At 41.8% G+C, this 27,077-nt stretch overlaps 2 protein-coding genes across 2 annotated transcripts; one reads left to right on the top strand and one right to left on the bottom strand.

Moving 5' to 3' along the window:
• Nucleotides 1-905: 905 nt before the first annotated feature.
• LOC310960687 (phosphatidylinositol 5-phosphate 4-kinase type-2 beta-like) lies at nt 906-20,571 on the top strand. Its single transcript, XM_083932449.1, has 10 exons — nt 906-1,494; nt 4,725-4,822; nt 6,684-6,780; nt 6,878-7,030; nt 7,380-7,526; nt 10,664-10,702; nt 11,151-11,264; nt 12,597-12,858; nt 13,112-13,215; nt 19,406-20,571. Exons 1-10 carry the CDS (start codon nt 1,351-1,353, stop codon nt 19,484-19,486), a joined length of 1,239 nt encoding a protein of 412 aa, XP_083788575.1. The 5' UTR covers nt 906-1,350; the 3' UTR covers nt 19,487-20,571.
• Nucleotides 20,572-21,601: 1,030 nt separating this feature from the next.
• psmb3 (proteasome 20S subunit beta 3) lies at nt 21,602-26,538 on the bottom strand. Its single transcript, XM_083924139.1, has 6 exons — nt 26,432-26,538; nt 25,227-25,411; nt 24,609-24,716; nt 23,832-24,009; nt 23,253-23,347; nt 21,602-21,747 (listed from the first exon to the last, which is right to left on the bottom strand). The coding sequence occupies exons 1-6, from the start codon at nt 26,432-26,434 to the stop codon at nt 21,699-21,701; spliced, it is 618 nt and encodes a 205-aa protein (XP_083780265.1). The 5' UTR covers nt 26,435-26,538; the 3' UTR covers nt 21,602-21,698.
• Nucleotides 26,539-27,077: the final 539 nt, after the last annotated feature.

Here is a 27,077-nt window from a genome sequence, read left to right as displayed (position 1 = left end):
AACCAGTGCAGATCATGTTACTGGATCTGTTAACAAATCAGCTGTGTTGTAAGTCCACATTTCATTTCTTGTGTGACTTATTTTAAATTCGATATGTGATATCATTTTTACCTTTAAATCAAAACTCAAAATGTATTTAAATAGCACATTTAAAAACAACCTCAGTTGCCCAAAGTGCTGCACAACATACGTAGTCAAGCGCTAGAAATATAGATAAAACCAGCGTAAATCATCGACCTTAACAATAAGAAAGGGCAATAAGAACAATTACTAAGATGAGGTAAAAACAAATAAAAGCTATAAGATAAAAAAAATAACATGTCAGAGTGTAAGAGCAATTACCAATATAAGGTAAAATCATGGTGACTTAATTCACTGTAATGTGTTATCAAACATTGTGGTGGTCAAATCTAGAATATCTTACATACTGTACATATATGATGAATAAATACTACAAATGGAAAACTGGAGCCCAGTGATGCATAGATTTGCCTTTAGCACTCACACCTGTGGTCAACCCAGGTCACAGATGTCAGTGCAGCAGCACTAGGGCCATATACCCACAATAAGTGCGGCTACCAAATTATGTATATGAAATCAGCACATACATTCAGGATAACTGGCTTTACACTTACAGACAGAAGCCTATTCCCCGTTAGACATGTATCCCTGCTGTTGTGTAGCATACAAACAGTACTCACACACTGTTGGTAACAGTTAGAATAGATAAAACACAACTCAACAGTTAAGTGAATAAGAAAACTAACTGGGCTCCGAACAGATGGATGCGTTGGGCGGACTTGGGTTCGGCCCACGGTAAGGTGTGGGAACCCCTGTAGTTCCGCCGGCGGACTGCTGGAGGCGCTGTTGACTGTGAAGTGCAACACGGACGCCATCTTGAGGAGACCCCGAACGCAGCGCTGGTTAATGACTAACAACAATCTTAGGCGCATCACGATGGGATTACTCACTAAGTAAAACAGCAGCACATCACGGCTGTGTTGCACACGTTAAAGGATAAGCAGAGGAGCTGTCCGGCGAGTGCTCACCTCCACAGGTTGTTTTTATAAGAGAGAGGCTGCGCTGTAGCCCGATGGCCGGCTAGCTGCTCCGTGGACTCCGCCGCGGCCTGCTCGGGAGGAGGAAGGGTGGTGACGGCGCAAAATGCTCCACCGCTGACTCCCGACGAGACAATCATCCTGCCCGGAGACTCGCTGCGAGGCGGACGGCGAGCACGATGCACTTGTAGATTATTTTTTAACGCTCTTAACTTTCCGATTTTGTTGTTGTGTGTCGGGGCTGTGAACGACTGTGAGTGCCGTCTCGCGCCCCCTGAACTCAGCCCGAGACATGTCATCCAACTGCACGAGCGCAGCGCCTGTCAGCGCGAGCAAAACCAAGACGAAAAAGAAGCATTTTATAGGACAGAAAGTGAAATTATTCCGTGCAAGTGAGCCTATTCTCAGCGTTTTAATGTGGGGTGTGAACCATACGGTAAGTACGTGTCAAATGTGCGGTCGTCGTTGGTGAGCGGTTTGTTTATGCTGCTGTTTTGATTTAGCTAGCATGCTAGTTTGTTAGCCAACTGCCCTCATCTGTCAAGCCAGCTTTGATACTTCAGTCGGCCATGCCATTTGTCTGTTTTAGTGACACTCCCCGAGTGTTTAGTAGTGTGCTTGGACATTATTCTGCTCGTTGGCACAGTCGGTAGCTGGCGTTCACTGCTGACGCTTCGATAACCGTTTGCTGTGCCTGGAGCGTGCGTTTTGTAGGGCTTTGAAGTGTGTCTGTTAAACTCTGCAGCTGTGAAATGATGCTCGGAAAATCAGCATGTCCTCTGCATCATCGTACATTTTCACCCAAAGCATAGCGTAAACAATCTGCCATCATAAATCATGGATGGCGAAGTGTTTTGGAGCCAAGTCGTGAGCTGCGGCTGCTGTAGTGCACGCATGGAGTGGGAGGGGTGTGACAGGCAGCCGGAGCAGCAGGTTACACTGATTTTCAGCTTCACAGCGGCGGACAGCAGCCTGCCTATTGTCTCGGTAAACCTGCTCCGAGTTTGCATGTGCAGCTCCAATGCTCGGTGCATGCATCCAACTGCTGCAGGTTATTCCATCATATTATGAGACAAATCTCTCACTTCCCGCACAGTGAGGAGCAGATTGGATACCTCTGATGGATGCAGTGCGTTTGTACCAGCAGTTTGCACATGCCTAATGTGTAAGACACCGAGGAGCTGTTTTGTTACGCACCGACTCAGGTGTGAGGACTGTGTCAGGGTCTAAACTTTTTGAGAATCTTATCTGCATTGGGGGTTCATTGCTACAGTCAGGTGCCATTTATTTTTGGTTCCCTCATGTCAGTTAGGATAGGATATTCCTTTATTAGTCCCACAAAGGGGAAATGTCCCTTTTACAGCAGCAAACGTAGAGAAGCACCTATAAGAAACAATACAGTATAACAAGCAATATAAACAAGGAAATATAGAAAGATATGAGCAATATAAACGCAGGAAAATATCAAATCCTTAAAGTGCATTACTATTAGATTGGCACTGTTTTAATGAAGTGAAAGTGATGGGTGGTTATCTGACTTTTCTTACAAACATAAATGCTTCATCATGATACAGTATTATATCGATCATTTGGACAATGATGCGATGTTTGCTGATATCACAAAGTCAACTCAATTCAGGGCCGTGCGGTTGATATGAGACAATATCTGCCCATTTAATACAATCAGTGACATTTAAAGCAACTCAAAAAGCAACTTAAATATGATTTGGCTTGAGAACTTTAAGACATTTCAATGAAAAACAATCAAGTATTTTTAATAAAGATAATAAATGTAGGGTGCGACTTTCAAAATAAAGGTGTATCTTAAATATAATTACATATCAATAATCCTACTTTGCATCGATGATATTGGATGGTTGATCATTGTATCAATATATTGATCCAGATCGATGTATTGTTACACCCCTAATAACTCAAAGATGGTTCACTGCCAAAACAGCAGCTATAATCAGAATCAGAATCAGGAAACCTTTAATGTCCCGCAGATGGTGAAATTATTTTGTCACAGCAGCAACAGAGTATTACAAAATAAGATAAAAAATAGCAAAAATAAGCAATAAAGTTAAATTAAAAAAGGGAAGAAATAGACATATATACATATTCACATGATATAGTGCAGTTGTTCTTGTTTTAGTTGTTTTGAATAATATAATATGGAGTGAATAAATATGAGTAAATGACAACAGCTACAGCAGATATGACACTGTGACAGTGGGAATGCGGTTGTGTGTCTGTGTCAAACCACGCCGATTACTGCAAGACTCAACACAAGAATCACAAACTCCACCTAAAAGACAGTTGAAAGCATACAACCAAAGAATTAGGGAAGCGGCTAATGATGCGGTAATCACTGCAACATCTCCAGGGTTCAGTGGGTGAACTCTGGCAGTGGGCATGTGGGTGCATCACGCGGGCCTGGTGATTAAAGGTGTGGGTGGGAAGCCGATTCAAGACATCAAAAGGACTTCTCATCAAAGTCCTCTACTTCCAGTCAGGGGTTGTATGCATTTTTAATAGTGCCCTACCCTAGCTGTGAGGCTGGAGGGTGTCCCTTCCAAACAGTGTACGTTCGTGTCTAGAGGATGTACTACACCTCCTGTTCGATGCTGTTAATCCCTCTCATTTTTTAGTGGCACGTCAGTAAATATTGCACATTCAGGTTCATCGGAGCTTCAAGTTAAGGGAGTGTTTGTGTTTTACTGCACTGCTCTTTCTGTGAGCCCATTTCGTATTCTTAAATGACACCTCTACAATAACAGAGTCGGACTTTAAGAGGACACAGTATAGAAAGCAATAGATGCGCGTTTTCATACTTATTAAAGTTATACCTCACTTTTTGATATGTTTCATTTTACTGCACAGATCTGAGTTCATGTAATCTATAGACCAGGAAGCTACCTGGCGCATGTGCGTGTGTGCGTGCATGCGTGTGTGCGTGTGCGTGCGTGCACGTCAGCTGTTGCACTGATATAACAGCAGCATGTTTCCATTGCATTAACCCAACAACTGTGTATTACCCTTTGCTGCCCATTTCAGTCCATCCATCTGTTATTACTTCATAGTTCCTTAAACAGTTAAAGTCTGTGTGACTCAACTTTCTCCCCAGGGTCGTGTTATCTCTTCAATCTTTCCCCCCAATTTCTCTTGTATGGCTGTTTACTTGATTATCTACAAGGATTTTGTTTTTCTGAAATCCCTCAGCGGGAGCTTTCCCCGGGATGGGTTTGAGCAGATAAGATCAGAGTTGGGGGGGCTCAGCAGGAGCAGCAAGAAAAACTGTCAGCCTGCTCTTTGGTCCCCGAGTTAATGATTGGTGCTGGTAAACACTGCAGAGGTTTCGCAGAATGTGTGGGTCACAGGAAACATGAAACTGATAATACATAAGGTTTTTGAATACTGAGGCATGTTACAGCTCTGTTGTGATCAGCATGGGCAGAATGAGATGCGCTCTGGATGTTATCCTTATGATATAATGTTTAAAGCACATCATGATTTGTTTGACTGTAACGGCACGACTGTATATCATTTTTGTGTCTATTTTACATTAGAAAAGCTCAATATAGCTGCTTTTATTTCTGATATTTCTAACACCATGATTGTGAATATCTGCCTTATCTCTCTCTCTTTCTTACTTCTCTCCCTCAGATTAACGAGTTAAGTAATGTGCCTGTACCAGTAATGCTGATGCCAGACGACTTTAAAGCCTACAGTAAGATCAAAGTGGACAACCACCTATTTAACAAGTAAGTACATCGCAGCTTATGTACTGTCAGTCTGTTAAAGGCGCAATCTGTAATCCGTGTGTAAACAAAAGGGTCAACTGTAACTTATGTTGTGCTGAACTGACTTTCCATGTTTGCTCAATTGCCCAAATAACAGATATGTTGCACTCGTTCAGGGTTCCATCCGAACGAAGACGCTTTTTCCTGTAACCGCTCAACTTTAGTATCGTTTTGGCCGACCATCCACATGGAGGCGGCATTATCGGAGCCAGAAAACAGTATCTTTTGAAACCGGGTCCCCGAGGCGAAAATTTTAAAACGCCCCCCCATGACGTTGTCTGGACGGAGAAGCCACATACTTTGTTAACGATGCCGTCATTGCCTCACTTCTGACCTCTAACCCCAAGGCTTCACCTAACAACAACAGTGCTGCTGCGTGGAGAGAGACACGGACTGTATACTTACCTGTACTCTGAGCGACATGCATGGGAATAAATTAGGCCAACCATACATTTTCCTTGATGGTCTAGCTTTTTATAAATAAAGTTGATAAAAAGGTTTGAAAAGTCTCTAAATCTAGTGAGAAAGGGCCCGTCTGTGAGTGCTTTGGGATGGAGAAGGGGCTCACAGCAGCACCCTCTGCTCAGTGAGGACACTAACTACAGAGTGATTCGTGCATCAGAGTCTAAAACAGCACAAAAGTCTCCACTAACACCAGAAACAGTGGACAGCTTTCTCTCTAGGATGGAGGAGGATTTGGCAAGTCTACAGATTTGGAGAGAAACTCGTCGGTGTTTGTATCATAGCCTACCTAGCGTCTCTTTTTCTCCGTTGTTGGTATATTTCTGTGGCAGTTACAGCACCACATCCAGGCATGGCATGTATATTACAGCGTTTTTAGTCGGTTACTGGTTTGTTATGGACAAAGATATTTCTTGAGCCGAGGCCGTGTGGACGGAAAACCTTTAGAGAACATAGGGAAAAAAAGGTCAGTGGGCGTATCCTGAGTGATTATCAGAGAGATGTAGGACTGGACAAAATAATGTGAACACTAAGAAAATAGCACTTTGAGTCTGAAGTAACCGGTCACTATAGCAGACTCTGCCACAAAAGTGAGTCCTAGGAAAAACATTTTTGGACACATTTAAAAATCTAAAAATTTTGTTTTTTTACAGTTCCCGAAAGTTTCCTGTTGCATTGAGAACTTGCACATAAAAGTTGCAAACAGTAACGGCAACAAAAATCCATTATCACAACAAAATGCGACGAGGGCTGACATGTGAAATGCAAAGAAATGAATTGGCATCGAATATTGTTATTTCAGCACAAAAGCAAGTTACAAAGCCACACTGAATTTGGGATTTCTGCATTTAAAATGCCTTTGCCGGTCAGATTGTAACTGTCCAACTGTATTTTGTAGTGATAATGGCGCTTGGCGGTATTGTTGTCTGCCAATTGGAATACAGGGTGTCCTAGAAAGAGTCAAATTGAGTACATATGTAAGTATCATAGTATGTATTTACTGTTGAGATTTATCCACATTCGGCTTTAGTAGTGAATAGAAATGATATCCGTGCCTTAGCTCACACGGTACAACTCTTGTTTTGTTTCCAATATTAAATTTAAACGAGGTGCTGGTTACAAAGTCTGATGTTAGGGTTTACTTTGCTATGTGATACACTTTCAAATGTCCTCATCTTGCAAACTGGCAGCATTTTATGTTCTCAAGTAGAACTATTTCTATTACTGTCTGTAGGATCCGCACTAAATAAATCCAACAACCAGAAAGCAAACATTTAGCAAACAAACAACCCTGTCACTGATGAGCCGCGGAGCTCCGGTTTGTTGTACTGACTGTGTGTGACTCTCTTTTCCTTGTCAGAGAAAACCTGCCTAGTCGCTTTAAATTCAAAGAGTACTGTCCCATGGTGTTCAGAAACCTGCGGGAGAGGTTCTGCATCGATGACCAGGACTACCAAGTAAGTCCTCTCTGGTTAGTGGATACAAACAAGATTTGATGAATTAAATGAAAATGATCAAAAGAGGAGAAAAAGCCTTTTTTGTTTATTTTTTTAGAACTCTCTGACAAGGAGCGCCCCACTCAACAGCGACTCCCAGGGTCGCTTCGGCAACCGCTTCCTGTCCAGCTACGACCACCGCTTTGTTATTAAAACTGTGTCGAGTGAGGACATCGCTGAGATGCACAACATCCTAAAGAAATATCACCAGGTAGGAGCCTCTCGTACCACCACAGAGACACACAGAGCAGGCTGAAAGGCAGAATCAAGTGTGTTTGCCTTAGGAAGGTGATGTGTTTGAATGTGGGTTCGTGTATTGGTGCTTTTATAGAGCATTTAATCTAAATGTTCACTGCTGTCAGTCTGTCAAAATAATGTAAGATCTGCTTCCTTCATTTGAATCTTAACTCACTCATGCATGTAAAGGATGCAGAGCTGTTGGAATGACACGACTGTAAAGCAGTGCTGTATCCAGTTTTAATCAGTTTTCATACTGTATATTTGATTCCTTACTCCCACACTTTCCATTCTCTCTGTTCTCCTCCCTTGATTGTGTCCAGTTTATAGTGGAGTGTCATGGCAACACACTGCTCCCTCAGTTCCTGGGCATGTACAGGCTAACAGTGGATGGGGTTGAGACGTACATGGTGGTGACCCGGAATGTATTCAGCCATCGCCTCACTGTACACCGCAAATATGACCTGAAGGTAGAACATGTTGGTTAACTACACACACACACACACACACACACACACACACACACACACACACACACACACACACACACACACACACAAACACACATCTAAATTCTAAAATTGATCCTCATTAAGATATCTGTACACACACTACTGAAAACTAAAAACAAACTCTCACAAAATCTCACATTTGTACAGCAGCATCCATCTCTCTCACATCACCTGTAACCACTCTGAATGAACATGATAATCATGATAAATTCAGTGAAAACACTCCTCATCCCCTGATTCCATCTTCGGTCTGACATTGCTTCGATACTAACTGATATCCAGGGGTTGATTTTGATCTTCCCTAACCATTCACTAGAGACATATTCGCCTCAACTGAACATTGTTGTAAGTTGCCATTGATGTATAGTAGAGATGTGCGGATCACCTCTGATGTCAGATCTCTAATGTCTGATGAATCTGCATGTACTCTTAACTAATCCACCCGCAACCCACCCAAAATATTTTTTTTCTCCGCTTTAGAGACGTGCACCCGCACTACTGTACTACATGCAGCTCTGCTACATTTATAGAATGTTATTAATATTATTCTTAATGATGTGTTATGTCACCCACCCGCAACCCATCTGCTGTTAATCAGAATGCTATTTTTTTACGAACCCCCACACACCTTATCAACGGATTCACCACGGACATAACTGCAATGCACGCATCACTAACGGATATCCATGCCAGCGTAATGATTATGCCGTAGTTTTAAAGGGTAACCGGCCCTGTGTCACTGCAGTGTGGGCAGAGGAACGGTTTCCACCTGCATGTACCGCCCACGTTGTAATGATACAGAGCTGGTTAAAGATTGGTAAAGATTCTTTTTAGTGGAGCAGGGCAAAGTAAAAACGATTTATGATGTTGGGAGATGCTGAAAAGCCACGCCGTCTATGTAAACACAGCTTGACGACACTTAACGGCGTCAGCCCCCTGATTGGCTAATCATTAATCCTCCTGTGGCACACACTGGATCTATTGCTTTGTCAATCAAGAAAGCTGTTTCATGTCACGATGCCAGACAACTCAGTCGACTCTGTGGAGTGGGTGGATTCAAAAGCCCGGATACAAGCACATGACACACCCCAATCTCCTACCTAATGGTCTGTGGTCAAATCGCATTATGGGTAATGTGGGCGCCATTTTTTGACAATATCTCGAATTCTGCATCAATTCGGATGTTGGTCGGATGTTGCTGTACATTTGTCTTATGTGTGTGATTTTTTTTTTACCCTGAGGAATATCCCTGGATGTTCCACCAGGAGCACGTTTTATTTTTACCATGGTTACAGTCCGAGTCAAAGTAAAACTCCCCCCATTGTTTTTCATGTAATTCAAATCATATACATTTTGCAGGTAGTACTTTAATCTTAAGATACTGTAAGTCATCCAGCCATACACAAGGTTTCAACCTGGCCTTGTTTCCTGTCAGGAGGCTCACTCATACTCTACAGGTATACAGTGCCTAGAAAAAGTCACGATACCCTTTTGACACATTGATAACATTTTGCCTTACAACATTCCAGTGAATGTTTTTTTTCAACATTTCTGAAAATTAATAAAAAAGAAGAACTAGAATATCCGGGTTGGAAAAGTGATGAGTCCCCACCTTTTGCTTCAATCACATTCATCAGTCTGTTTGGATCTGTCTCTACCAGCTTTGTGCACCTAGCCTGGGAAATATTTCCCCATTCTTCCTGCAGAACTGTTGGAGTTCAGTCAGATTCTGTGGTGAGCGGTGATGGACTGCACTCTTCAGGTCCATCCACAGATGTTGTGTAGGATTCATGTCAGAGCTCTGACTGGACCACTCTAGGACATTCACCCTCCTGTCCTTTAGCCACTGTGTTGTTCTTATGGAGGTGTGTTTTGGGTCGTTGTCATGCTGAAGGTGAATCACCTGCCCATTTTTAAGTGACTTACAGAGGGCCGCAGGTTTTCCTCTAGAATTTGGGCAGCATCCATTTTCCCTTCATTCCTGACCAGCTGCCCAGTCCCTGCTGAAGAGACACAAGCCCACAACATAATGCTGCCACCACCAGGCTTCACTGTAGGTAGGGTTTGTTTTGGGTGGTGTGCTGTGTTTGGTTTCTGCTAAACATAGCGCCTAGAGGTCAGCCCAAAAAGTTGATTTTGGTCTCAACCTTTTGCCACATGGCATCAGAATCTTCAATATGTTTTTTTTTTTTAAGAGACTCAGTGTGACATTTTTTCAGAAAAGGCTTCTTTCTCTCCAACCTGCCAAACATGTAGAACTTATGTGAAATTGTTGCCACATGCACAGATGGACTGACCTCTGCCATTAAGACATAACTTAACTTATCCAAGGTCACCATGGGCCTCTTGGTAGCTCCCCTCATCAATCTTTTCCTGGCTCGGTCGTCCAGTTTGGAGGGGCGACCCGATCTAGGCCAGGTCTGGGTGGATCCATATGCCTCCACTTCTGGACAATACTCTGAACGGTCCTCAGAGGGAGAGTTAAAGCCTTTGAAATGTTTTTAGATCCTTCTCCTAACTTGTGCCTATCCACAACTTTATCCTGAGCTCTTTTGAAAGCATCTCTACAAAATGGTTATTAAACTAAAGGGACTCATCACTTTTCCAACACTGCTACTTTAGTTTTTCATTAATTTGAAGAAATGTTGAAAAAAAAATTCACTTGTATGTTGTAAGGCAAAATGTGTCGATTTTAATCATTTCATTTTATCATTTCAGGCTGTAAGACAAAAAAGTGACTATTTCAAAAGGGTATCAGGACTTTCTAGAGGCACCGTAACTTGCAGAAGATTGCAAATCCAGCTCATTAATAAAGAATTCTCGGTTTGTGCTGAACGGTGCACAGTTTCCCTACCAGTAATTGTGGACACAGTGCGCTAACAGCTTCTTTCCTTTCCTCTAAAAGAATCCTTCATAGCAGAAGACTGTTCTCCTGCCAAGTATTCCCTATAGAAAACAGCCTTACCTTTCCAATATTGACGGTTTAAAAAGACAGTGTCTGAGTTAAAGTGGGTTATATACTGACAAAGCCTTTGATGTATCTTGAGCTTCTTTGAATTGATTCCATTTCTATTTTTATTTCCCCTCATTTTTAGGGTTCTACGGTCTCAAGGGAAGCCAGCGACAAAGAGAAGGTACGTCTCATTTCTGCAGTGACGGCTGCTGACTCGATGAGACAAAAATAAACGCCCTTAGCTCGCCCCAGAGGCAAATTTGTCGAATGACAGCTAAATTAAATATGTTTTAAATAAGCCGATGTATTCTAGTAGTGCCTTTTGCACTGGCCTCAAGTGGTCAGTGTGTAATACTAGTAACACTTGTTTTATTTATGAATATGTGCTTTCGAGACCAATGTCAGTAGACACACTGAGTTGTTGGAATGGGACTTTCTCTCCAATGAAACCAGAAATTGCTGAATGACCACTGATTTTGAGCTTATCTTTATATATATATATTCATGACTGTGTGAACGGTAACACTTATCAGTTCTACCTGTGCAGGTGTGGCTCTGTGACCTCTGTTCATCCTCATTACCAACATTTCTTCTACTGTTTGATAACCAAATACTTCCCCTCTCTTCAGGCTAAAGAGCTCCCCACTTTTAAAGACAACGACTTCTTGAATGAAGGCCAGAAGCTGCCGATAGGAGATGACAACAAGAAGTACTTCTTGGAGAAGCTAAAACGGGACGTAGAGGTAAGAAACGCGTGTCCCCTTGCTCTGTTTAGCCTCTTCTGACCGTCCCTCATTCTGCACTTAAATGCTCACCATCTTTGGATACACAATTTAGATTTGAATAAATCTTTATTTTTAATCTGTTATTTGAGTAGTTTGGGTAGGGTTGGGTATCAAACCTCAATCCTTTTTTTTCGGCACATCAAGTAGTGTGAATCATCAAATACCTCAAACTGGGATTGGAATTCTTCTTTACTTGGTCTTTGATCACAGTTTCTCATCTACGTTAGAATATTATACTGTACTAATTAGACAGATTTTTTGGCTTTATTATTTGGGTATTTATGTCTCTTAGGTTATTCAATACATTTTTGTTTTCCTCTGCTACATTCTCAGGTTAAAAAGCTTATTTTGGCTATTCTGGTAATTTGAGCAGTATGAATTGATTTCTTTGAGCACTTGAAGTTAGAACAACCTATAAACACGATAGTATTATATTCTCACCTTTTTAAGTTGTTGTTGTGGCTAACGTGTTGGCAAACATTTTATTTATACTATTTAAACACCCAGCTAACGCAAAGCAACACTAACATTTATTTATAATCTTGTTTAAGGCCACGTGGTCGAAGCAAGTCCAGTATTCTCTCTCTTTGTAGCTCTGTTTTTGGTCTCCACCAACTCCTGAGGGAAATATCTGGCCCTTTAGTGGCTTCCAACTCCTCTGTGTTCAGTGTAAGGATGGGAATTGATAAGATTGTATTTAGGGCTGTACGGTATGGTCTAAAATTGATATCACGGTATAATTTGAAGCATAAACGGCAATGGTATCATATCACGGTATATAGATTTATCTATATAGCTTCTGAATTACCGTACAATTACTGTACTGAAGTACAAGTTAGAGGCTCTTGTTTTTTACGCGACTATTTTCTTTACATGGTTCTTTATACTTCTAATCTACTCCACTACAATTCAGTGGTAAATATTCTACCTTTTACTTCACTCCATTTATCTGATAATCTGATACCAATTAAGATGTTTTGCTGCACACTGATTACACTTGTTACAGAGTAAACACACAGGCTTCACAAACAGTTAGAAACAAATACACGTCTTCTGTCCATTCACTGTTGAATTGACGGTTTTACATGTCCACCTTCCATCATCACCATGGTGTTTAAAGTAATTTATTTAATGATTATTAAATGATACCTTGCATATACAGTATATACCTTATTGTTTGTTATTTCAATCATAAAACAGATTCTTCGGACTGAAAAAAACAAAAGTGCAGATGTGACCATGAGGCATTGCGTTAAGTGCATTCTGTGTGTATTTGTATGTGTGTGTCAGTTCTTAGCGACCCTAAAGATCATGGACTACAGTCTCCTGGTGGGAATCCATGATGTGGATCGGGCAGAGCAGGAGGAGATGGACGTGGAGGGCGTGGGAGAGGAGGAGGAGTACGAGAACGACGGGATGGGCGGAGGCGTGCTCACCGGCTCCTTTGGCACACCTCCCGACAGCCCTGGAAACCCTCTCAACTGTGGAGGATTCTTCGGCCCCGGGGAGTTTGACCCCTCTGTGGACGTTTACGCAATCAAGAGCCACGACAGTGAGGGTCGTCTCTGATAGCCATCTGACTTACTGAACTTAGCTGTAGCTTTAAATGATGCATTGGCAGCTGTTTAGATGACAACTTGTCTGTTAAGGAAGGAATTTTTAAAACTAGTACAAGCAGCAGTCCTCATACAATAGTCGTAGAAAGGTGTGTCCCACAGAGCCACACCAAAGAAATGAAGCCACAGCAGCCTCTCGTTTGTTTCTAGGTCAAAGTAAAACCTTGTGCTGTGTTGTTCTTGTGCTAGGTGCTGTGAAGAAGGAAGTATACTTCATGGCTATCATCGACATCCTCACGCACTATGATGCTAAGAAAAAAGCTGCACATGCTGCCAAAACTGTGAAACACGGGGTGAGTGTCAAGTCACTAAATCATGATGCATCAGTCTCTACACATATGAAGGGCAGATTAAATGTCAATCATAACATTTGAAGAAATCAATAGGACATTATAAAACCATTACGTACAGTGTTTGGCCCTCTGTTTGCTTTTCTTTCACACTTACATGTTTCAGCTCCTCAAACAGATTTTAATATCAGAAAAAGATAACCTGAGTAAATACAAAATGCAGTTTTTAAATGATGATTGAATTTATGAAGGGGAAACTATCCAAACCAACCTGACCCTTGTTGTGAAAAAGTAATGCTCCCTCAACCTAATAAATGGTAGTGCTATGGAAGTCAATCAATCTGTGTCATCGGATTTTGAAATTAGAAGCTATTGAATTTCTAGCAGTGAATATTTATGCATTGAAAATATGTATCCGAATGTTTTGACTCTTTATTTTCAATGTTTATAAATTCAAGGTAAGGTGTTTGTGAATCTGACAAGAGAGGCTGAGTACAGCCGCTGCTGTTAGTAGAGGTGTTACGGCTCCCACTGCAAGAGACCCCCCCAGTAGCGGCTCACTTCCCCAGTCCCGCCGATGGGTCAGAGTCATTACCGGCAGTCTGCTGCTCTCGTCAGATTCACAAACATCTTACCAATAATTTTTAAGCTGTATCTCATGTAGTGCACACTTATAAAGCTGCTGCTGTTAATAGAGGTATAACGGCTCTCACTGATGACCATGTTTCCTCATCTGCCGGCTCACTTCCCCCGGTCCCCAGACTGACAGTCTGCTGCTAGAACAAGGTTCAGTTTGACTGACTCACTTGGAATCAGGAACTAACCAGTGTAGCACGAAAGCACGGTGGATCATGGATTATTACGTTTATATGTCCATAGTTTATATATCCATAGTTTGTGGAGGAATAAGCCCACTAGCAGCCAATCTTGTCACAGCTCGCCGTGAGTAGTATCTGGAATCAATTGCTCTTCCTTGGTTCCCCCGGAGGTCAACACTGAATTATGCATCTGCTTTTGGCATGTGGAATTCTTTTTACTTTTAATTTTTTAACCTTAAATTTGTATTTATAAGTCAAAACATTCACATATTTTCAATGCATAATTATTCAGTGCTAGGAATTCAATAGCTCTATCATTTCAAAATCCAATGACACAGATTTACTTCCATATTGTGCCTCCCGTGGCAGCAACAACAGCCATCTTAACCGTCAAAGAGTCTTTTAAATCGCTGTGGAGGAATTTTGGCCCACACTTGGAGGATTTTCCAGCATGAATGGCCTGTTTAAGGTCACGTTAGAGCATCTCAATCAGAGTTAAGTCTGGACTTTGACTAAGCCACTCAGAAACCTTGATTTTGTTTTGGAGCCATTTAGAGGTGGTCCTGCTGCATAACCCAAATGCACTTAAGCTTAAGGTCACAAACTGATGACCTGACATTTCTCTCAGGATTTTCTGGTAGAGCAGAATTCATCGTTCCATCAATTATGGCAAGTCATCTAGGTCCTGAAGCAGCAGAACAGCCCTAGACCATCACACTACCACCACCATGTTTGACTGTTGCTATGACGGCACTCCGTCAGCATTTCTGATCTATGATTTAAACTGATATTCAACACAGTCTTATGCTCATATACTGTAAATCACCGACCCTCACAGCCCGGATCCTTCTGGTGCTCCAGATTAGCATCTAGTGTATGTGTCATAGATAGCAGGCTGTACTGCAAGTCATGGTGCAAGTGCAGCTATCTATTTAGCATAACAAAGCTAATGTTAACACAGTGTGTTCCTTTCCCATCTGTTTGTACAGTTGATTGAAGTGCAAACCATCTTGTCACTTATGGTAACACCACCACACGAATGACCGCAGTCCAGGTCGAGATGACAGAGTTAGCATGCTAATCCTGACAACTAGCCTCCGAGGAGAAGTGAGGGCCAGAGGCTAGCTGTCATTTAAGAGGCCACGCCCCTAATTATTCATAAACTTTAACCTACAATAAAATAAAAACTAGTCTGTAACAACAAAAAATAACCCCCCTCAGTGTTGTCATGGAGATATGACCTAAACATACAGGGTAAAATGTTTTTTTCTACCGGGCCTTTAACAGGTTTAATTATGCTGTGAACACGGCCTGTTTAACATGGGGGTCAATGAGAAACTGCTCTATTGTGCAAACGACTCCTAGTGGACACTTAGAGAACTTCCGCACTTCAGTATTGGATCAACCAGGAAGTCGCTGTGGTGGGGGCTTGGTATGAACCAGGAAATTTGCATAATGTATCTTCTTAGCCCGAGTCTTATTGAAGTTCATTATTTCAAAATTCCATATTTCATACGTTTTTATTGTAATGAGGCAGTTTTCGTTTTTCAGCCAATCATTTGTGGTTCAGCCTCTCAGTGAGCTAACTGTCAACAAGCAAGCTAGGTCCATTTAGCTACAACAACTCATACTCATGTTTTTGCTCTCTGAGGAGCGTCTTATGAAACACAACACTGCACAGATTATGCTGAATTTACTGGCTAGCTCCTGCTGCTACACTAGCTATGTATTGTGTTCGCCATTTTGTAGTGGTGTTCGAATTCTCTGTGGTTAATTTCATTCACTATATAGTCCACTATAAAATATCCACAATGCACAAGTAATTTGAGTGTACATACGATGTACACTACATATTACTCCCGTATACCACAATGGTGGGTGCTGACGGTAGTAAGGTATCTGAGAGCTAACTGCAGTTACCAACAACCGTTACTCACAAGCTGACTAGTTACTCCCTCGTGAAATAAATGAACCGTAGGTTATTACAGCTCACAACTGGGACACACAACCATTGTTAACTATACCACACTTTAACACTATTAAAATTTCAACTATTTATTTACAATTTATAACATCAACATCAGTACAACCTTTTACCGTCCTCCGGCGCATGTACTAACGCAACAATTTGTTAAAAAATTCCAGTGTAGTGTACAAAATCTTGTTATAGTATTATTATATATATATATATATATTATCCTATAGTGCACTATTTAATAAACACTATATAGGGAATAGGGAGTGAGTGAATGAGGGAATGATTTTGAACACAGCTAGTGACTCTTCTCTTTAATGCAAAGTAATAAATCCAAGCGCACAGGCAGCCTTGCCAGCTGGCCAGTGAGGTAGCATGTGTGGCATTATTAAGCTTAACAAAAGGCAAGGCAAGTTTATTTGTATAGCACAATTCAACAACAAGGTAATTCAAAGTGCTTCACATTAAACATTAAAGGCGTTGGGAGAAAAAAACATAAAAAAGATATACATTTAATACAAATAAAAAAAAGTTAAAACATATAGAAGATGGTTACAGTTACAGAAGTTACTGTGCAGTTGTTACTGAACAGCAGCAGCAAATAGAAAATCATTCAGTCTTGATTTAAAAAGAATCAAGAGTTGCAGCAGACCTGCAGTTTTCTGGAAGTTTGTTCCAGATTTGTGGAGCATAAAAACTGAACACTGCCGCTCCATGTTTCGTTCTGACTCTGGGGACACAGAGCAGACCTGTCCCATGTTTAGTCCTGACTCTGGGGACACGGAGCAGACCTGTCCCATGTTTAGTCCTGATTCTGGGGACACAAAGCAGACCTGTCCCATGTGTAGTCCTGACTCTGGGGACACAGAGCAGACCTGTCCCATGTTTAGTTCTGACTCTGGGGACACGGAGCAGACCTGTCCCATGTTTAGTCCTGATTCTGGGGACACAGAGCAGACCTGTCCCATGTTTAGTCCTGATTCTGGGGACACAAAGCAGACCTGTCCCATGTGTAGTCCTGACTCTGGGGACACGGAGCAGACCTGTCCCATGTTTAGTCCTGACTCTGGGGACACAGAGCAGACCTGTCTCATGTTTAGTCCTGACTCTGGGGACACGGAGCAGACCTGTCCCATGTTTAGTCCTGACTCTGGGGACACAGAGCAGACCTGTCCCATGTTTAGTCCTGACTCTGGGGACACAGAGCAGACCTGTCCCATGTTTAGTCCTGACTCTGGGGACACAGAGCAGACCTGTCCCATGTTTGATTCTGACTCTGGCGACACGGAGCAGACCTGTCCCATGTTTGGTTCTGACTCTGGCGACATGGAGCAGACCTGTCCCAGATGAACAGAGAGGTCTGGATGGTTCGTAGCTGAGCAGAAGATCTGAAATGTATTTTGGTCCTAAACCATTCACTGCTTTGTAAACCAACAGGTAACCAAGTATTTTAAAATCCATTCTTTGACGGACAGGAAGTGGAGTGATATGATCGATTTTTTTTTTCGTCTTAGTGGGGACTCGAGCAGCAGCGTTCTGAATGAACTGCAGCTGTCTGATGGACTCTTTAGGGAGACCTGTAAAGACACTGTTACAGTAGTTGAGCCTGCTGCAGATAAATGCATGGACAAGTTTGTCCAAGTCCTTTAATTCTTGATAAATTCTTATTAGTCGGCTGGCTTTGTGACTGTTTTAATGTGGCTGTTGAAGTTCAGGTCAGAGTCCATGACTACACCTAAGTTTCTGGCTTAGGTCGTGGTTTTTAGCATTACTGTTTAAAGTTGGGTGCAGACTTTTGATCGTTCTTCCTTGGCTCCAAAAACAATAATTTCAGTTTTTCCTTTGTTTAATTGGAGAAAATTCTACTCCATGCAATGGTTGACTTGCTCGATGCATCTGCTCAGTGTTTGTATTTGACTATAGTCGTCTGGTGATATAGTTATGTAGATTTGTGTGTCGTCTGCATAGCTATAGTAACACATGTTGTTGTTTTTCATGATCTGAGCCAGTGGCAGCAGGTAGATATTAAACAGAAGAGGCCCCAGATCGGAGCCTTGGGGAACTCCACATGTAGTTTTTGCCTGCTCAGATGTGTGTTTACCTATAGACACAAAGTAGTCCCCGTCCTTCAAGTAGGATTCAAACCATTTTAATGCTGTGCCAGAAAGTCCCACACAGTTTTCCAGATGGTCTAGTAATATGTTGTGATTGACTGTGTCAAATGCAGCACTGAGATCCAATAATACTAAGACTGAAATTTTTCCATTGTCCGTGTTTAAATGGATGTCATTGAAGACCTTAACAAGAGCCGTCTCAGTGCCTGACTGGAAGACATCAAAACGGCTGTTTATTAAAATGCCGTTGTTCAGCTGCTTAAAAAACGCTTTTTGCTGAGAAATGGGAGGTTTGATAATGGTCTATAATTGTTCATTAGTGGAGTGTAAAAATTGTTCTTTTTTTTTTAAGAGAGGCTTGATAAGAGCAGTTTTCAGGGCCTGTGGGAAGACACCTGAAAGAAGAGACGCGTTTACAATCTGTAGAAGATCTGAGGCCAAGCCGTTTGATACATCTTTAAACAAGGCCTGTGGGGAGAATATCGAGGCAGCAAAATGACTCATTGTATTTATTTACAGCAGCAGCTTTTTGTTTGTCAATTCACAATAATTTTAACATTGTTGATGCTTTAGCTGGCTAAAACAGAATTTAAAGTTTAGTTGCTGAGCTTCCTCAGAGACTGGGAGCCAGTGTAGTTGGACGTGAACGGTGGCGATGTTGTCGGATGTTTTGGCACTGGTGATGATCCGGGGAAGCCAAGTTCTGAACATGAAGCCTGTTGAGCAGTGTGGTGGAAAAGCCAGAAACAACAGCAGTACAGTAACCAAGACAGGATGTAAGGAATGCGTGGACCAGGACTTCACTGCTAGATTGAGACAGGGATGGGCGGAGTCTGGAGACGAGGTGGGACAAAGCAGTCCTGGTTTATGTGATGTGCAAAGGAAAGGGTGTTGTCAAGAGGGTAGGGTTTGGAAGACATGTAGACCTGTGTGTCATCAGCATAGCAGTGAGGACTGTGCCCAGTGAATAATTAGTGTAGTTTCATAATGATCCATTAGGTTTCAATCATTTATTCTAATTATTATCAGGTCCTAGTCAGGTCAAGAAGAACTTCATTTGTCCCCAGAGGCAGTTAAAACCGTAATAACAATATCAAAAACATTGTTAAAATAAGAATAATATAATAAGTCAAAAAAATTACATCAGTAACATAAATAATAAAAGCAACAATTACCAGGCCCCTGGAAGTGCTTTTGACTCCATGTAAGACGCAAAAAGTGTTTTTGTATGGCATGTATATCACTCCATCTAATTTATTGTTCCTTCGTTGTTGTTTGTCTCTCAGGCAGGGGCCGAGATCTCGACGGTGAATCCGGAGCAGTACTCCAAACGATTCTACGAGTTCATGTCCAACATCTTATCATAGACTCATCTCCCAGTCCAGCCAGTCACTTCCTGTCATAGATCTGTCAAATGCCACGCACTTATTTCTCTTCTCCTTCCCCTCAATGTAGGTCCACCCCCCCACGCCCCCCGCCCGCCCCGCCCCGCCTCTCTCCGCCGATTTAAAAAAACAAACAAGCGAGCAGTATTCTCCCACAGCAAGCAGCCGTCTGACAGGAAGGATGCACCGAGCCTGTTACACTGTCCCATACACCACCTCCCCGGCTCCCTCAATCACTGCGAGGACAACTCGTGAAACCGCTCACTGAATTTGGAACCACATCCTAATGACCCCCCCGTTCGTTTTCAGTTTTCTGCCTCCCAGTCGTCCTCAGCCACCTTGTTACTCCTTTCGCCAGCACGGAAACTGTCTCACTAATGCCTTGAACGAGTGTCAGCTTCAGCAGTTAACAGTCCTTTAGTACAGTCTCTTTGGTTTCTGTTCATGGCGTTGTTGTTCTTATGATTTTTAGTAGACACACACACACACACACACACACACAAACAAGCAACTTGCACAGATGCTGAATGGTCAGATTGCATGACAAACTCTTTGACAGTCGCCATCAGGCTTCTCTCTCAGTAACAACTAAATATTAATAGTACTGCTGATGAATTGGAACGACAGGGGATACACATTAATATACTTTATAATGGTGTATTAAGTAAATGAATGCAATATCAAAAAAATGCATGGCTGATGTGTACATGAGACTCCACCAGTAAGTTGAAACATCAAACCACTGAGCATCTGAGTGTTATGACTAAAACTGAAAAAGAAAAAAACAACTTGGTGTTTGAATGTTACGTTGCCATATTGTTTTTGAATATTTTTGAAATTTTAACCGTGAGCTTGGTGGAGGTTGGTCTAAGAAAAAAAAAATTCACATAAAAAGGGGAATTCTGCAGCAAATACTTGTTTTATTACCATAAGGATCATTTTTATATCTTGTTTACATTAATGTAGCAATTTTGTGTTTGTATACAGTATTGTTTTGTTACCAACAGACATTAGAAAAAAGGTTACTTGAAAATGATTCATTGCATATTAAAGGGAGTTTTATCTTGTTTTTGTTGTATGGCTTTGCTTATTTCTTAAGTGATTGTCCCTCAAACGCTTGTCAAACACCGATCCATCTTTAACTGCTTGTCCCTATCAGGCCCGCCGGGGGCTGGAGCCGAGCCCAGCTGACATCAGGTGTGAAGCGGGGTACACCCTGGACAGGACGCCAGTCTATCACAGGGCACATAGAGACAACAACCATTCACACTCACACATACGGGCAATTTAGTCATCAATTAACCAACGTGCATGTCTGTGGACTGTGGGAGGAAGCCGGAGAAAAACCACGCAGACAGGGGGAGAATATGCAAACTCCACACAGAAGGGCCCCAGCCGGGATTCGAACCGGGAACCCTCTTGCTGTAAGGCGCCACTGTTTACCGCCACTGCACCGTGCCAATTTGATTTAGATCACATGATAATTGAGCTCTCCGTGGCAGCTGATGCAAGACTGAGCTGCAGTTGCCATCCCCAGAAAGTTAGTTAGGTCCAGATCTGGAGAAGAAACCCACTGGTGTATTTTGCACTTTTCTACTGGGCACTCACTTATTTTTTGTGAGCTTCAGTTTGAAGAAAAGTGTCAAATAGTAAGTTTCTTAACAGTAAGTTATTGCAACAGGTCACATTTAAAACAGACTTTTATATTGCGCTTTTCTTTTATACAAAAAATTGAAGCGGCAGGATATCGTGACCTTGCTGTATCCACACATCCCATAATGCAGAATTGAAACTTGGATTGATCACTACGTGGATTTCTCAAACAGAATGTCACATCATAGAGTGTATGGGATGGTAGTCTGGTGCTACTAGTTTCTGTAATCTCACTACTGTTAAACGGGTGCACAGTCCAGGCTAGCAGTCATGTAACGTACACAGAATGGTTCATGTATTTTCAGGTTGGTCAACCCTGCTGGTATTTTCCTTTCGTTTCAGTTGCCATGTCTTGGTCTGGTGCAAAACTTGTGAATGAGGTTCACACAATGAAAAGTAGTGCAAGCTCTTCCACCAATAACATCAGTCAAGTTCAATGTTTAAACCTACGTTCATTTATTGAAGCAAACAGACAGTACAAGCATTGTTTATTATTTTTATACAAAACGTGTGTTGGTGAAGTGTGGGGAGGAACAGAAGCTTAGTCCATCCTGGCTTTCAGGGTTCGTGTGGTGATCTTGTCTTTCTCGCTGCCGGAGAAAAGAAAAGGCTGTCAATCAGTGCAAACCTGCGATTCCACCGTAACAGTGCATACTACGCTTCATCGCTCAGGCACCCGACTGGCAAGTCCAAAAAAGCAGGAAAGTATACCAAGAGTCCACATCTACCCACAACAGACACGCATTCCCTCCATGCCCTGATCCTGACCTTTACCACCCTCATATTATAGCTTTTGCTCTTTGTTTATTTAACCCATGAAGCAATCCTACCTCTCTAGCGCCACACACAGGGCTCAATATTAAGTTTTTTTTAACATTTGTGGAGGGTAACTTGGGGGGTTCTCAAGAAAATTTAGTAATTTTAGGTCTTAGTTTTTGTCTTAAAACTATGCAATTTTAACATAATTTTTTGGGACAATTATTATGACTATCGATAGCAGCCAAAAAGAATAATTATTTACCATCCCCCACTTCTCTCTGCTCAAACACCCCTGAAGCAGCTGAAGCTCCAGCCCTGATCCCACAGTCAGGGCAAGTGAATTACTTCAGGTGCGTTCAAAGCATAACTTGTAAGGTATGTTATTTACAACTATTGTTGTGTTATTGTGTCACAGTGTCAAGAAAATTAACATCAGTGTACTTAAGGGCGCACTCACACTGTCCATCCGTACCGTGCCCAAGCACGTTTCACGTCTAAAGTCTAGTTCGTTTGACCAGTGTGAATGCAACCGCACTGTGCCTAGGAGCGGTACGGTTGCCAGCCACGAGCCCATTTGGGAGAGGTGGGCTTTTGTAAAGCACGTTTTTTTCACATGTACGAGCACGAGCATGCGCACGTGTAGGAGCAAGAGGCCTGTGGCGGTTCTAACGTCATTTTATGTGCGCCTGTTCGGACATAGAAAGAAAAAAAAAAGACGGACCATGCGCAGACTTTTAAAACAATGGCGGCGAAAGGTTCACGGTGTGGTGCGGAGGTGGAGTGTTTACTGCAGATTTGGTCGGATGAAAAGATTCAAAAACAGCCGACAAGACGCACAAAAACTCAGAGGTCTACGGAAAGATTTGTAAACGAAGCCACGCATCGCGATGACGTCAATCAATGCGTGTGACGTGTTACGGCGTGATGACGTATAGGCAGCAAGAGGCATTTGCGCGAGGCCCAGGTAGTGCGAGTACAAACAAGCCTGGGGCATGGGGGGAGAGGGAAGGGTGGACAAGTACCCTAAAGCACGGGGCACGGTATGGACGGACAGTGTGAGTGCGCCCTAAGCAACAGTCTTGTACTTATTCGTTAACTTGGCTGTTTGGCACTCAACTAGTGTGATGAACATTGTTTCATCCGTGCTCATTATCGTGGATCAGTAAACTGGATACAACGTTAGAGGCAGAGCCACGTTCATTGAAACCCAAAAAGTTCAACTGCCTCGCCTACATATACATGGATGATCGATCTGCCCACAGAGCAGATGCACTAGAGACTTGTTTTACTCCATCACAAACACGAATGAATAGTAGGAACTGATCGCTGCACTTACATGACATGTACGACGACTCCCATACCAGACACTGCATCCCTATCAACTGCATTCAGCATCGCCTGGGAGATGGTCTCAAACAGGTCCTCTGGTTCCTGCACAATCAAACACATTTCTCAAATAAACAATTGTTTGTCTGAAGAATACCTGTGGCCAGAAAGACTGAACCCTAGGTAGACCTCACATACTGTACAATAGGGGGTCCATCTCTTAAAAACTGGCCTCTAATGTACAAATTGCATAAAAAGACAACAGATATCCCAGATAACAGAAGATGCGGATTTATACTCTGAAGCTGAACACTATGTTGAAACTGTCAGTTGTCAACTGTGTAAAGAAACCACCATGATCTCGTAAATCTCTGACCCACAAGTTAGATCTCAGAATTGTACAAATAGCACATATAGAATCTAGTAGTAAATTATTTACATGCACACAATGCACGCACAAGTTTCCTCATTATCATTTAGGATCCTACAAACATCAAAATATTGTAAAAGTAAAGGAATACTCATTTGCACATAGATAAACTGGTAGGAACAGATATAAAAGTGTGTTTTAACTTCACACACTACTTACCATGTCTGGCTCCCACAAAGATTCACACATGCCATACATCTGCTCTGAGCAGGTGCCGCTCACAACAAAGTCTTCCGTCACCATGGGGCAGCCAATCAAATCCAAGGAGCAGATGAATGGCTCAGCGGTTTTGGGATCTAGTCCGGCAATGACGGGCTCGATGTAGTATGGCCCAAACCTAATAAGAGAATCACCTATTAATAGAGATGCACTGATCCAGTTTTTCCCGATCCACTCAGACACGATACCTGGGCTGAGCGTATCGGCCGATACCGATCCCATTCTACTGTTGAATGAATGAACCATGTACTTTGCCATGTGAGTGAAGGCATCAGGCTTGATATAAACATTTAGCCTTGTTAAAAAAAGATTACAAATATAAATGTACTTAATATTATTTATTAACAAATAACAAAGTGTACATTAACAGCAGAAATAAATAACACTTCCATGTAAAGTGCACTGCAAACAGATATTTTCAAATGTAATATCAAATATAGCAGCAGCCTGAAACCCAACAAACAATGGCTGAATCAACCTGCTGTGTTTGAGATTAATAAAAAAGAAATGACTGGATCAGAATGCTGGATCGGCTCATTTATCCAATATCCGATCCAGTTAATTAGTTAATATCTGAGCCGATATTGGATCAGGGTATTGGATCAGTGCATCTCTACCTATTAACAAGACTTCTATGAACTTCTATGAAAGCATTTATGCCTCCAGTATGCCACCTGTCTGCAGGACACGGGTCTGCATTAGGTTCAGTCCACTCACCTCCTTTCATACAACAGGTTGGACACCATGCTCATGAAGGTCTTGGGCTTGATCTGGCGACCCTCCTTCAGCTCATACAGATTCAGTCTAAATTTGAGCCTCTGGGATCTACACACAAGGCAAAGACATCCGTCATTCCTGAGACATTTTACATCTGATGATACTTCAAAAAATTAATCACAGAGGATCCAAATTGAACTCATTTCCTAGCAGTGACTAACAGCATAACGAAGATGAAGGTGAAATATTTTGTAATAAATAATAGTAAAGTATGCAACTACAACACTGTTGTTTTCAGTGATAAATATTGTAAACGTGGAATTGAAGTTAGGATCTGTGGTAGTGGGGGCGTCAGGTGGCTCGGTGGTAGTAGTAGAGCGGGCGCCCCGTATACAGAGGCTAAAGTTCTCAAAGCAGCGGCCAGGATTCGATTCCCACCTGTGATCGCGTTTCACTATCAAATAAAAGGCATGAAAAGGCCAAAAAATAATCTTTAAAAAACAAATCTGTGGTAGTTAGCAATACATAAGAACTAGCTTCAACTAGAACCCATCATCATGCCTTGGTGGCGAAAAAACTGTTTTGCCAGAGAAAGATGTGGAGGTTAAACACACTCACACTGTCTGAACATCAGTGGCCAGTCCAGCCAGCCCGATGTACAGCTTATCTCCCATGGGGAAAATCTTCTGGAAATCTGTGGTGACCATCTGAGCCTGAATGCCAAATCTCCGGTCTGATGCTATCGCCACACAGTTCTTCCCCCGCATGGCCATGACAGCCCCTCCATTATAGGACATAATAGACTGGATGAAGGAAAAGAAACGCAAGTCAGTCCGAGCAGAAACAGTCACAGTCAGTTGACAGAAAATGTATCAGCAAGCATTATGATCAACCAATGAAACGTTATTCATTTTCAGCAAAAAGACAAAACTGGCTCTATGAGACATTTTGCTAAGCACTTTTCTCTTTCTTTATTGACCCAAAACAGAACTGCCTCATTGAGAAAATAATAGGTATATCCCCCTGCAATAAAGATATTATAGAGTTAAAGCTTTACTATGAAGCATGAGACTTTCAAAACAAAAGCAAAAGGTGGGATATTTACAAGAAACCTGTACTATGTGTGTAACGTGTGAATAATATGCATTATAGTTTTGTTTTAAAAGAAAATATGAATATTATGACTGTATTTATTTATTTCATCATATTTTCACACTAACTAACTAAAGGAATACAGAATGGACAGAATAAAAGTCTGTGTTATATAACAGAAACAATGGACCGATGGGATTTCAAAATGCAACGATATTTAGGTGTAAAACCCGAGTTTGGCTGTTTATTTGTGTTGACAGTGGCTTTACATTATTCAACTGCATAAACGGGACTGCTACAGTTTGCCTCAATTATACACTCAAAAGCCATTTCAAGTGAATCCAATGTAAGTAAAGCAGAGTAAGCCACTCGAGCAGTCAACGTTACAAATAAAATGTTAGCTCATGTACAGCTAGGTAAGTTAAGCTAAGTATTTAGCTTCCTGGCTACTGTCGGGTACTAATATAATGTCTTCTTCTTTGTCGTAATATGAAACATTATTTAGAGTATAAAGTCATCTAATTGTAGCTTATAAAACAAAGTGTTGAATCGTTTTCAGAGAGTATCGGCTAACGTTTATTAAGTGAGCGTGCTAGAGATGCCAATGAGCTAACTTAGCTACCAACATTAGCTTAGCCCAGCCCCTGTGACTCTTAGGTAATTAACCAGTTAGTTTGACCATTTTACAAAGAAAAAACAGCCGCATGTGATGTAATGTGTGTTGCTCTTACCATCGTGAATGTGTTGGGGTATATTCCTAGCTGCTAGAACTTGTAATCTCCACTTCTTCTGCGCTATTATGAGTAGGTACTCGTTAGTTTCCCAGAGTGACTACACGATTTAGAAACACAGAGCTCACACTAGCATGATTATCCTACGTCACCGCTTGCGCAGAGGTCATTGGCTGGATAAATTGCATGCGGCGCAAAGCTCTGCTGTCATTGGAGGATGCGGGTGAAAGGCGGGCAGTGCGTGCATAGTTTGTTCGAGCCGTGTTAAAGTGAAATTAAAAGGTTTCTATTCATTTTGAAGCTGCTTCTAAAAATGCAAATGAGAAACGGTTTAAAATAAGTTCTGGCGTGTCATCAAATTGTTTGACTAATGGCTACAAAACCTTAACATCCATGTGCAAATAATATTTAATTAGTCCAAATGAGCAACAACAGTGGTTTAGTGTGTGGTCTAAACCTAGTCTGTAAAGTGTCCTGAGATAACTTTTGTTATGATTTGGCACTATAAATAAAATTGAATTGAATTGAACACCCTCTACATTTGTTTTCTGATCACTGTATTCCTGATGAATACGTTCCCTAGATTTATTGGCACCACACTGTTGAATGAGGCTTTGAGTAATCCGATTTATGAGGATTCTTCCAA

This window comes from Echiichthys vipera (genome assembly GCF_963691815.1).
Source record: "Echiichthys vipera genome assembly, chromosome: 2".
Taxonomy (NCBI): Eukaryota; Metazoa; Chordata; class Actinopteri; order Perciformes; family Trachinidae; genus Echiichthys; species Echiichthys vipera.
Note: the sequence above shows the minus strand (reverse complement) of the source record. Positions and strands in the feature narration are given on the sequence as shown.

Excerpts from the sequence above, each read along its gene's own strand:
- LOC310960687 (XM_083932449.1), top strand. The coding sequence starts at position 1,351 with ATGTCATCCAACTGCACGAGCGCAGCGCCTGTCAGCGCGAGCAAAACC. Across the intron at positions 4,823-6,683 it reads GACAACCACCTATTTAACAA|AGAAAACCTGCCTAGTCGCT; the intron begins GTAAGTACATCG and ends TTTCCTTGTCAG. Across the intron at positions 6,781-6,877 it reads TCGATGACCAGGACTACCAA|AACTCTCTGACAAGGAGCGC; the intron begins GTAAGTCCTCTC and ends TTATTTTTTTAG.
- psmb3 (XM_083924139.1), bottom strand. Across the intron at positions 24,717-25,226 it reads GCCACTGATGTTCAGACAGT|ATCCCAGAGGCTCAAATTTA; the intron begins GTGAGTGTGTTT and ends CCTTGTGTGTAG. Across the intron at positions 21,748-23,252 it reads GGAGTCGTCGTACATGTCAT|CGAGAAAGACAAGATCACCA; the intron begins GTAAGTGCAGCG and ends TTTCTCCGGCAG.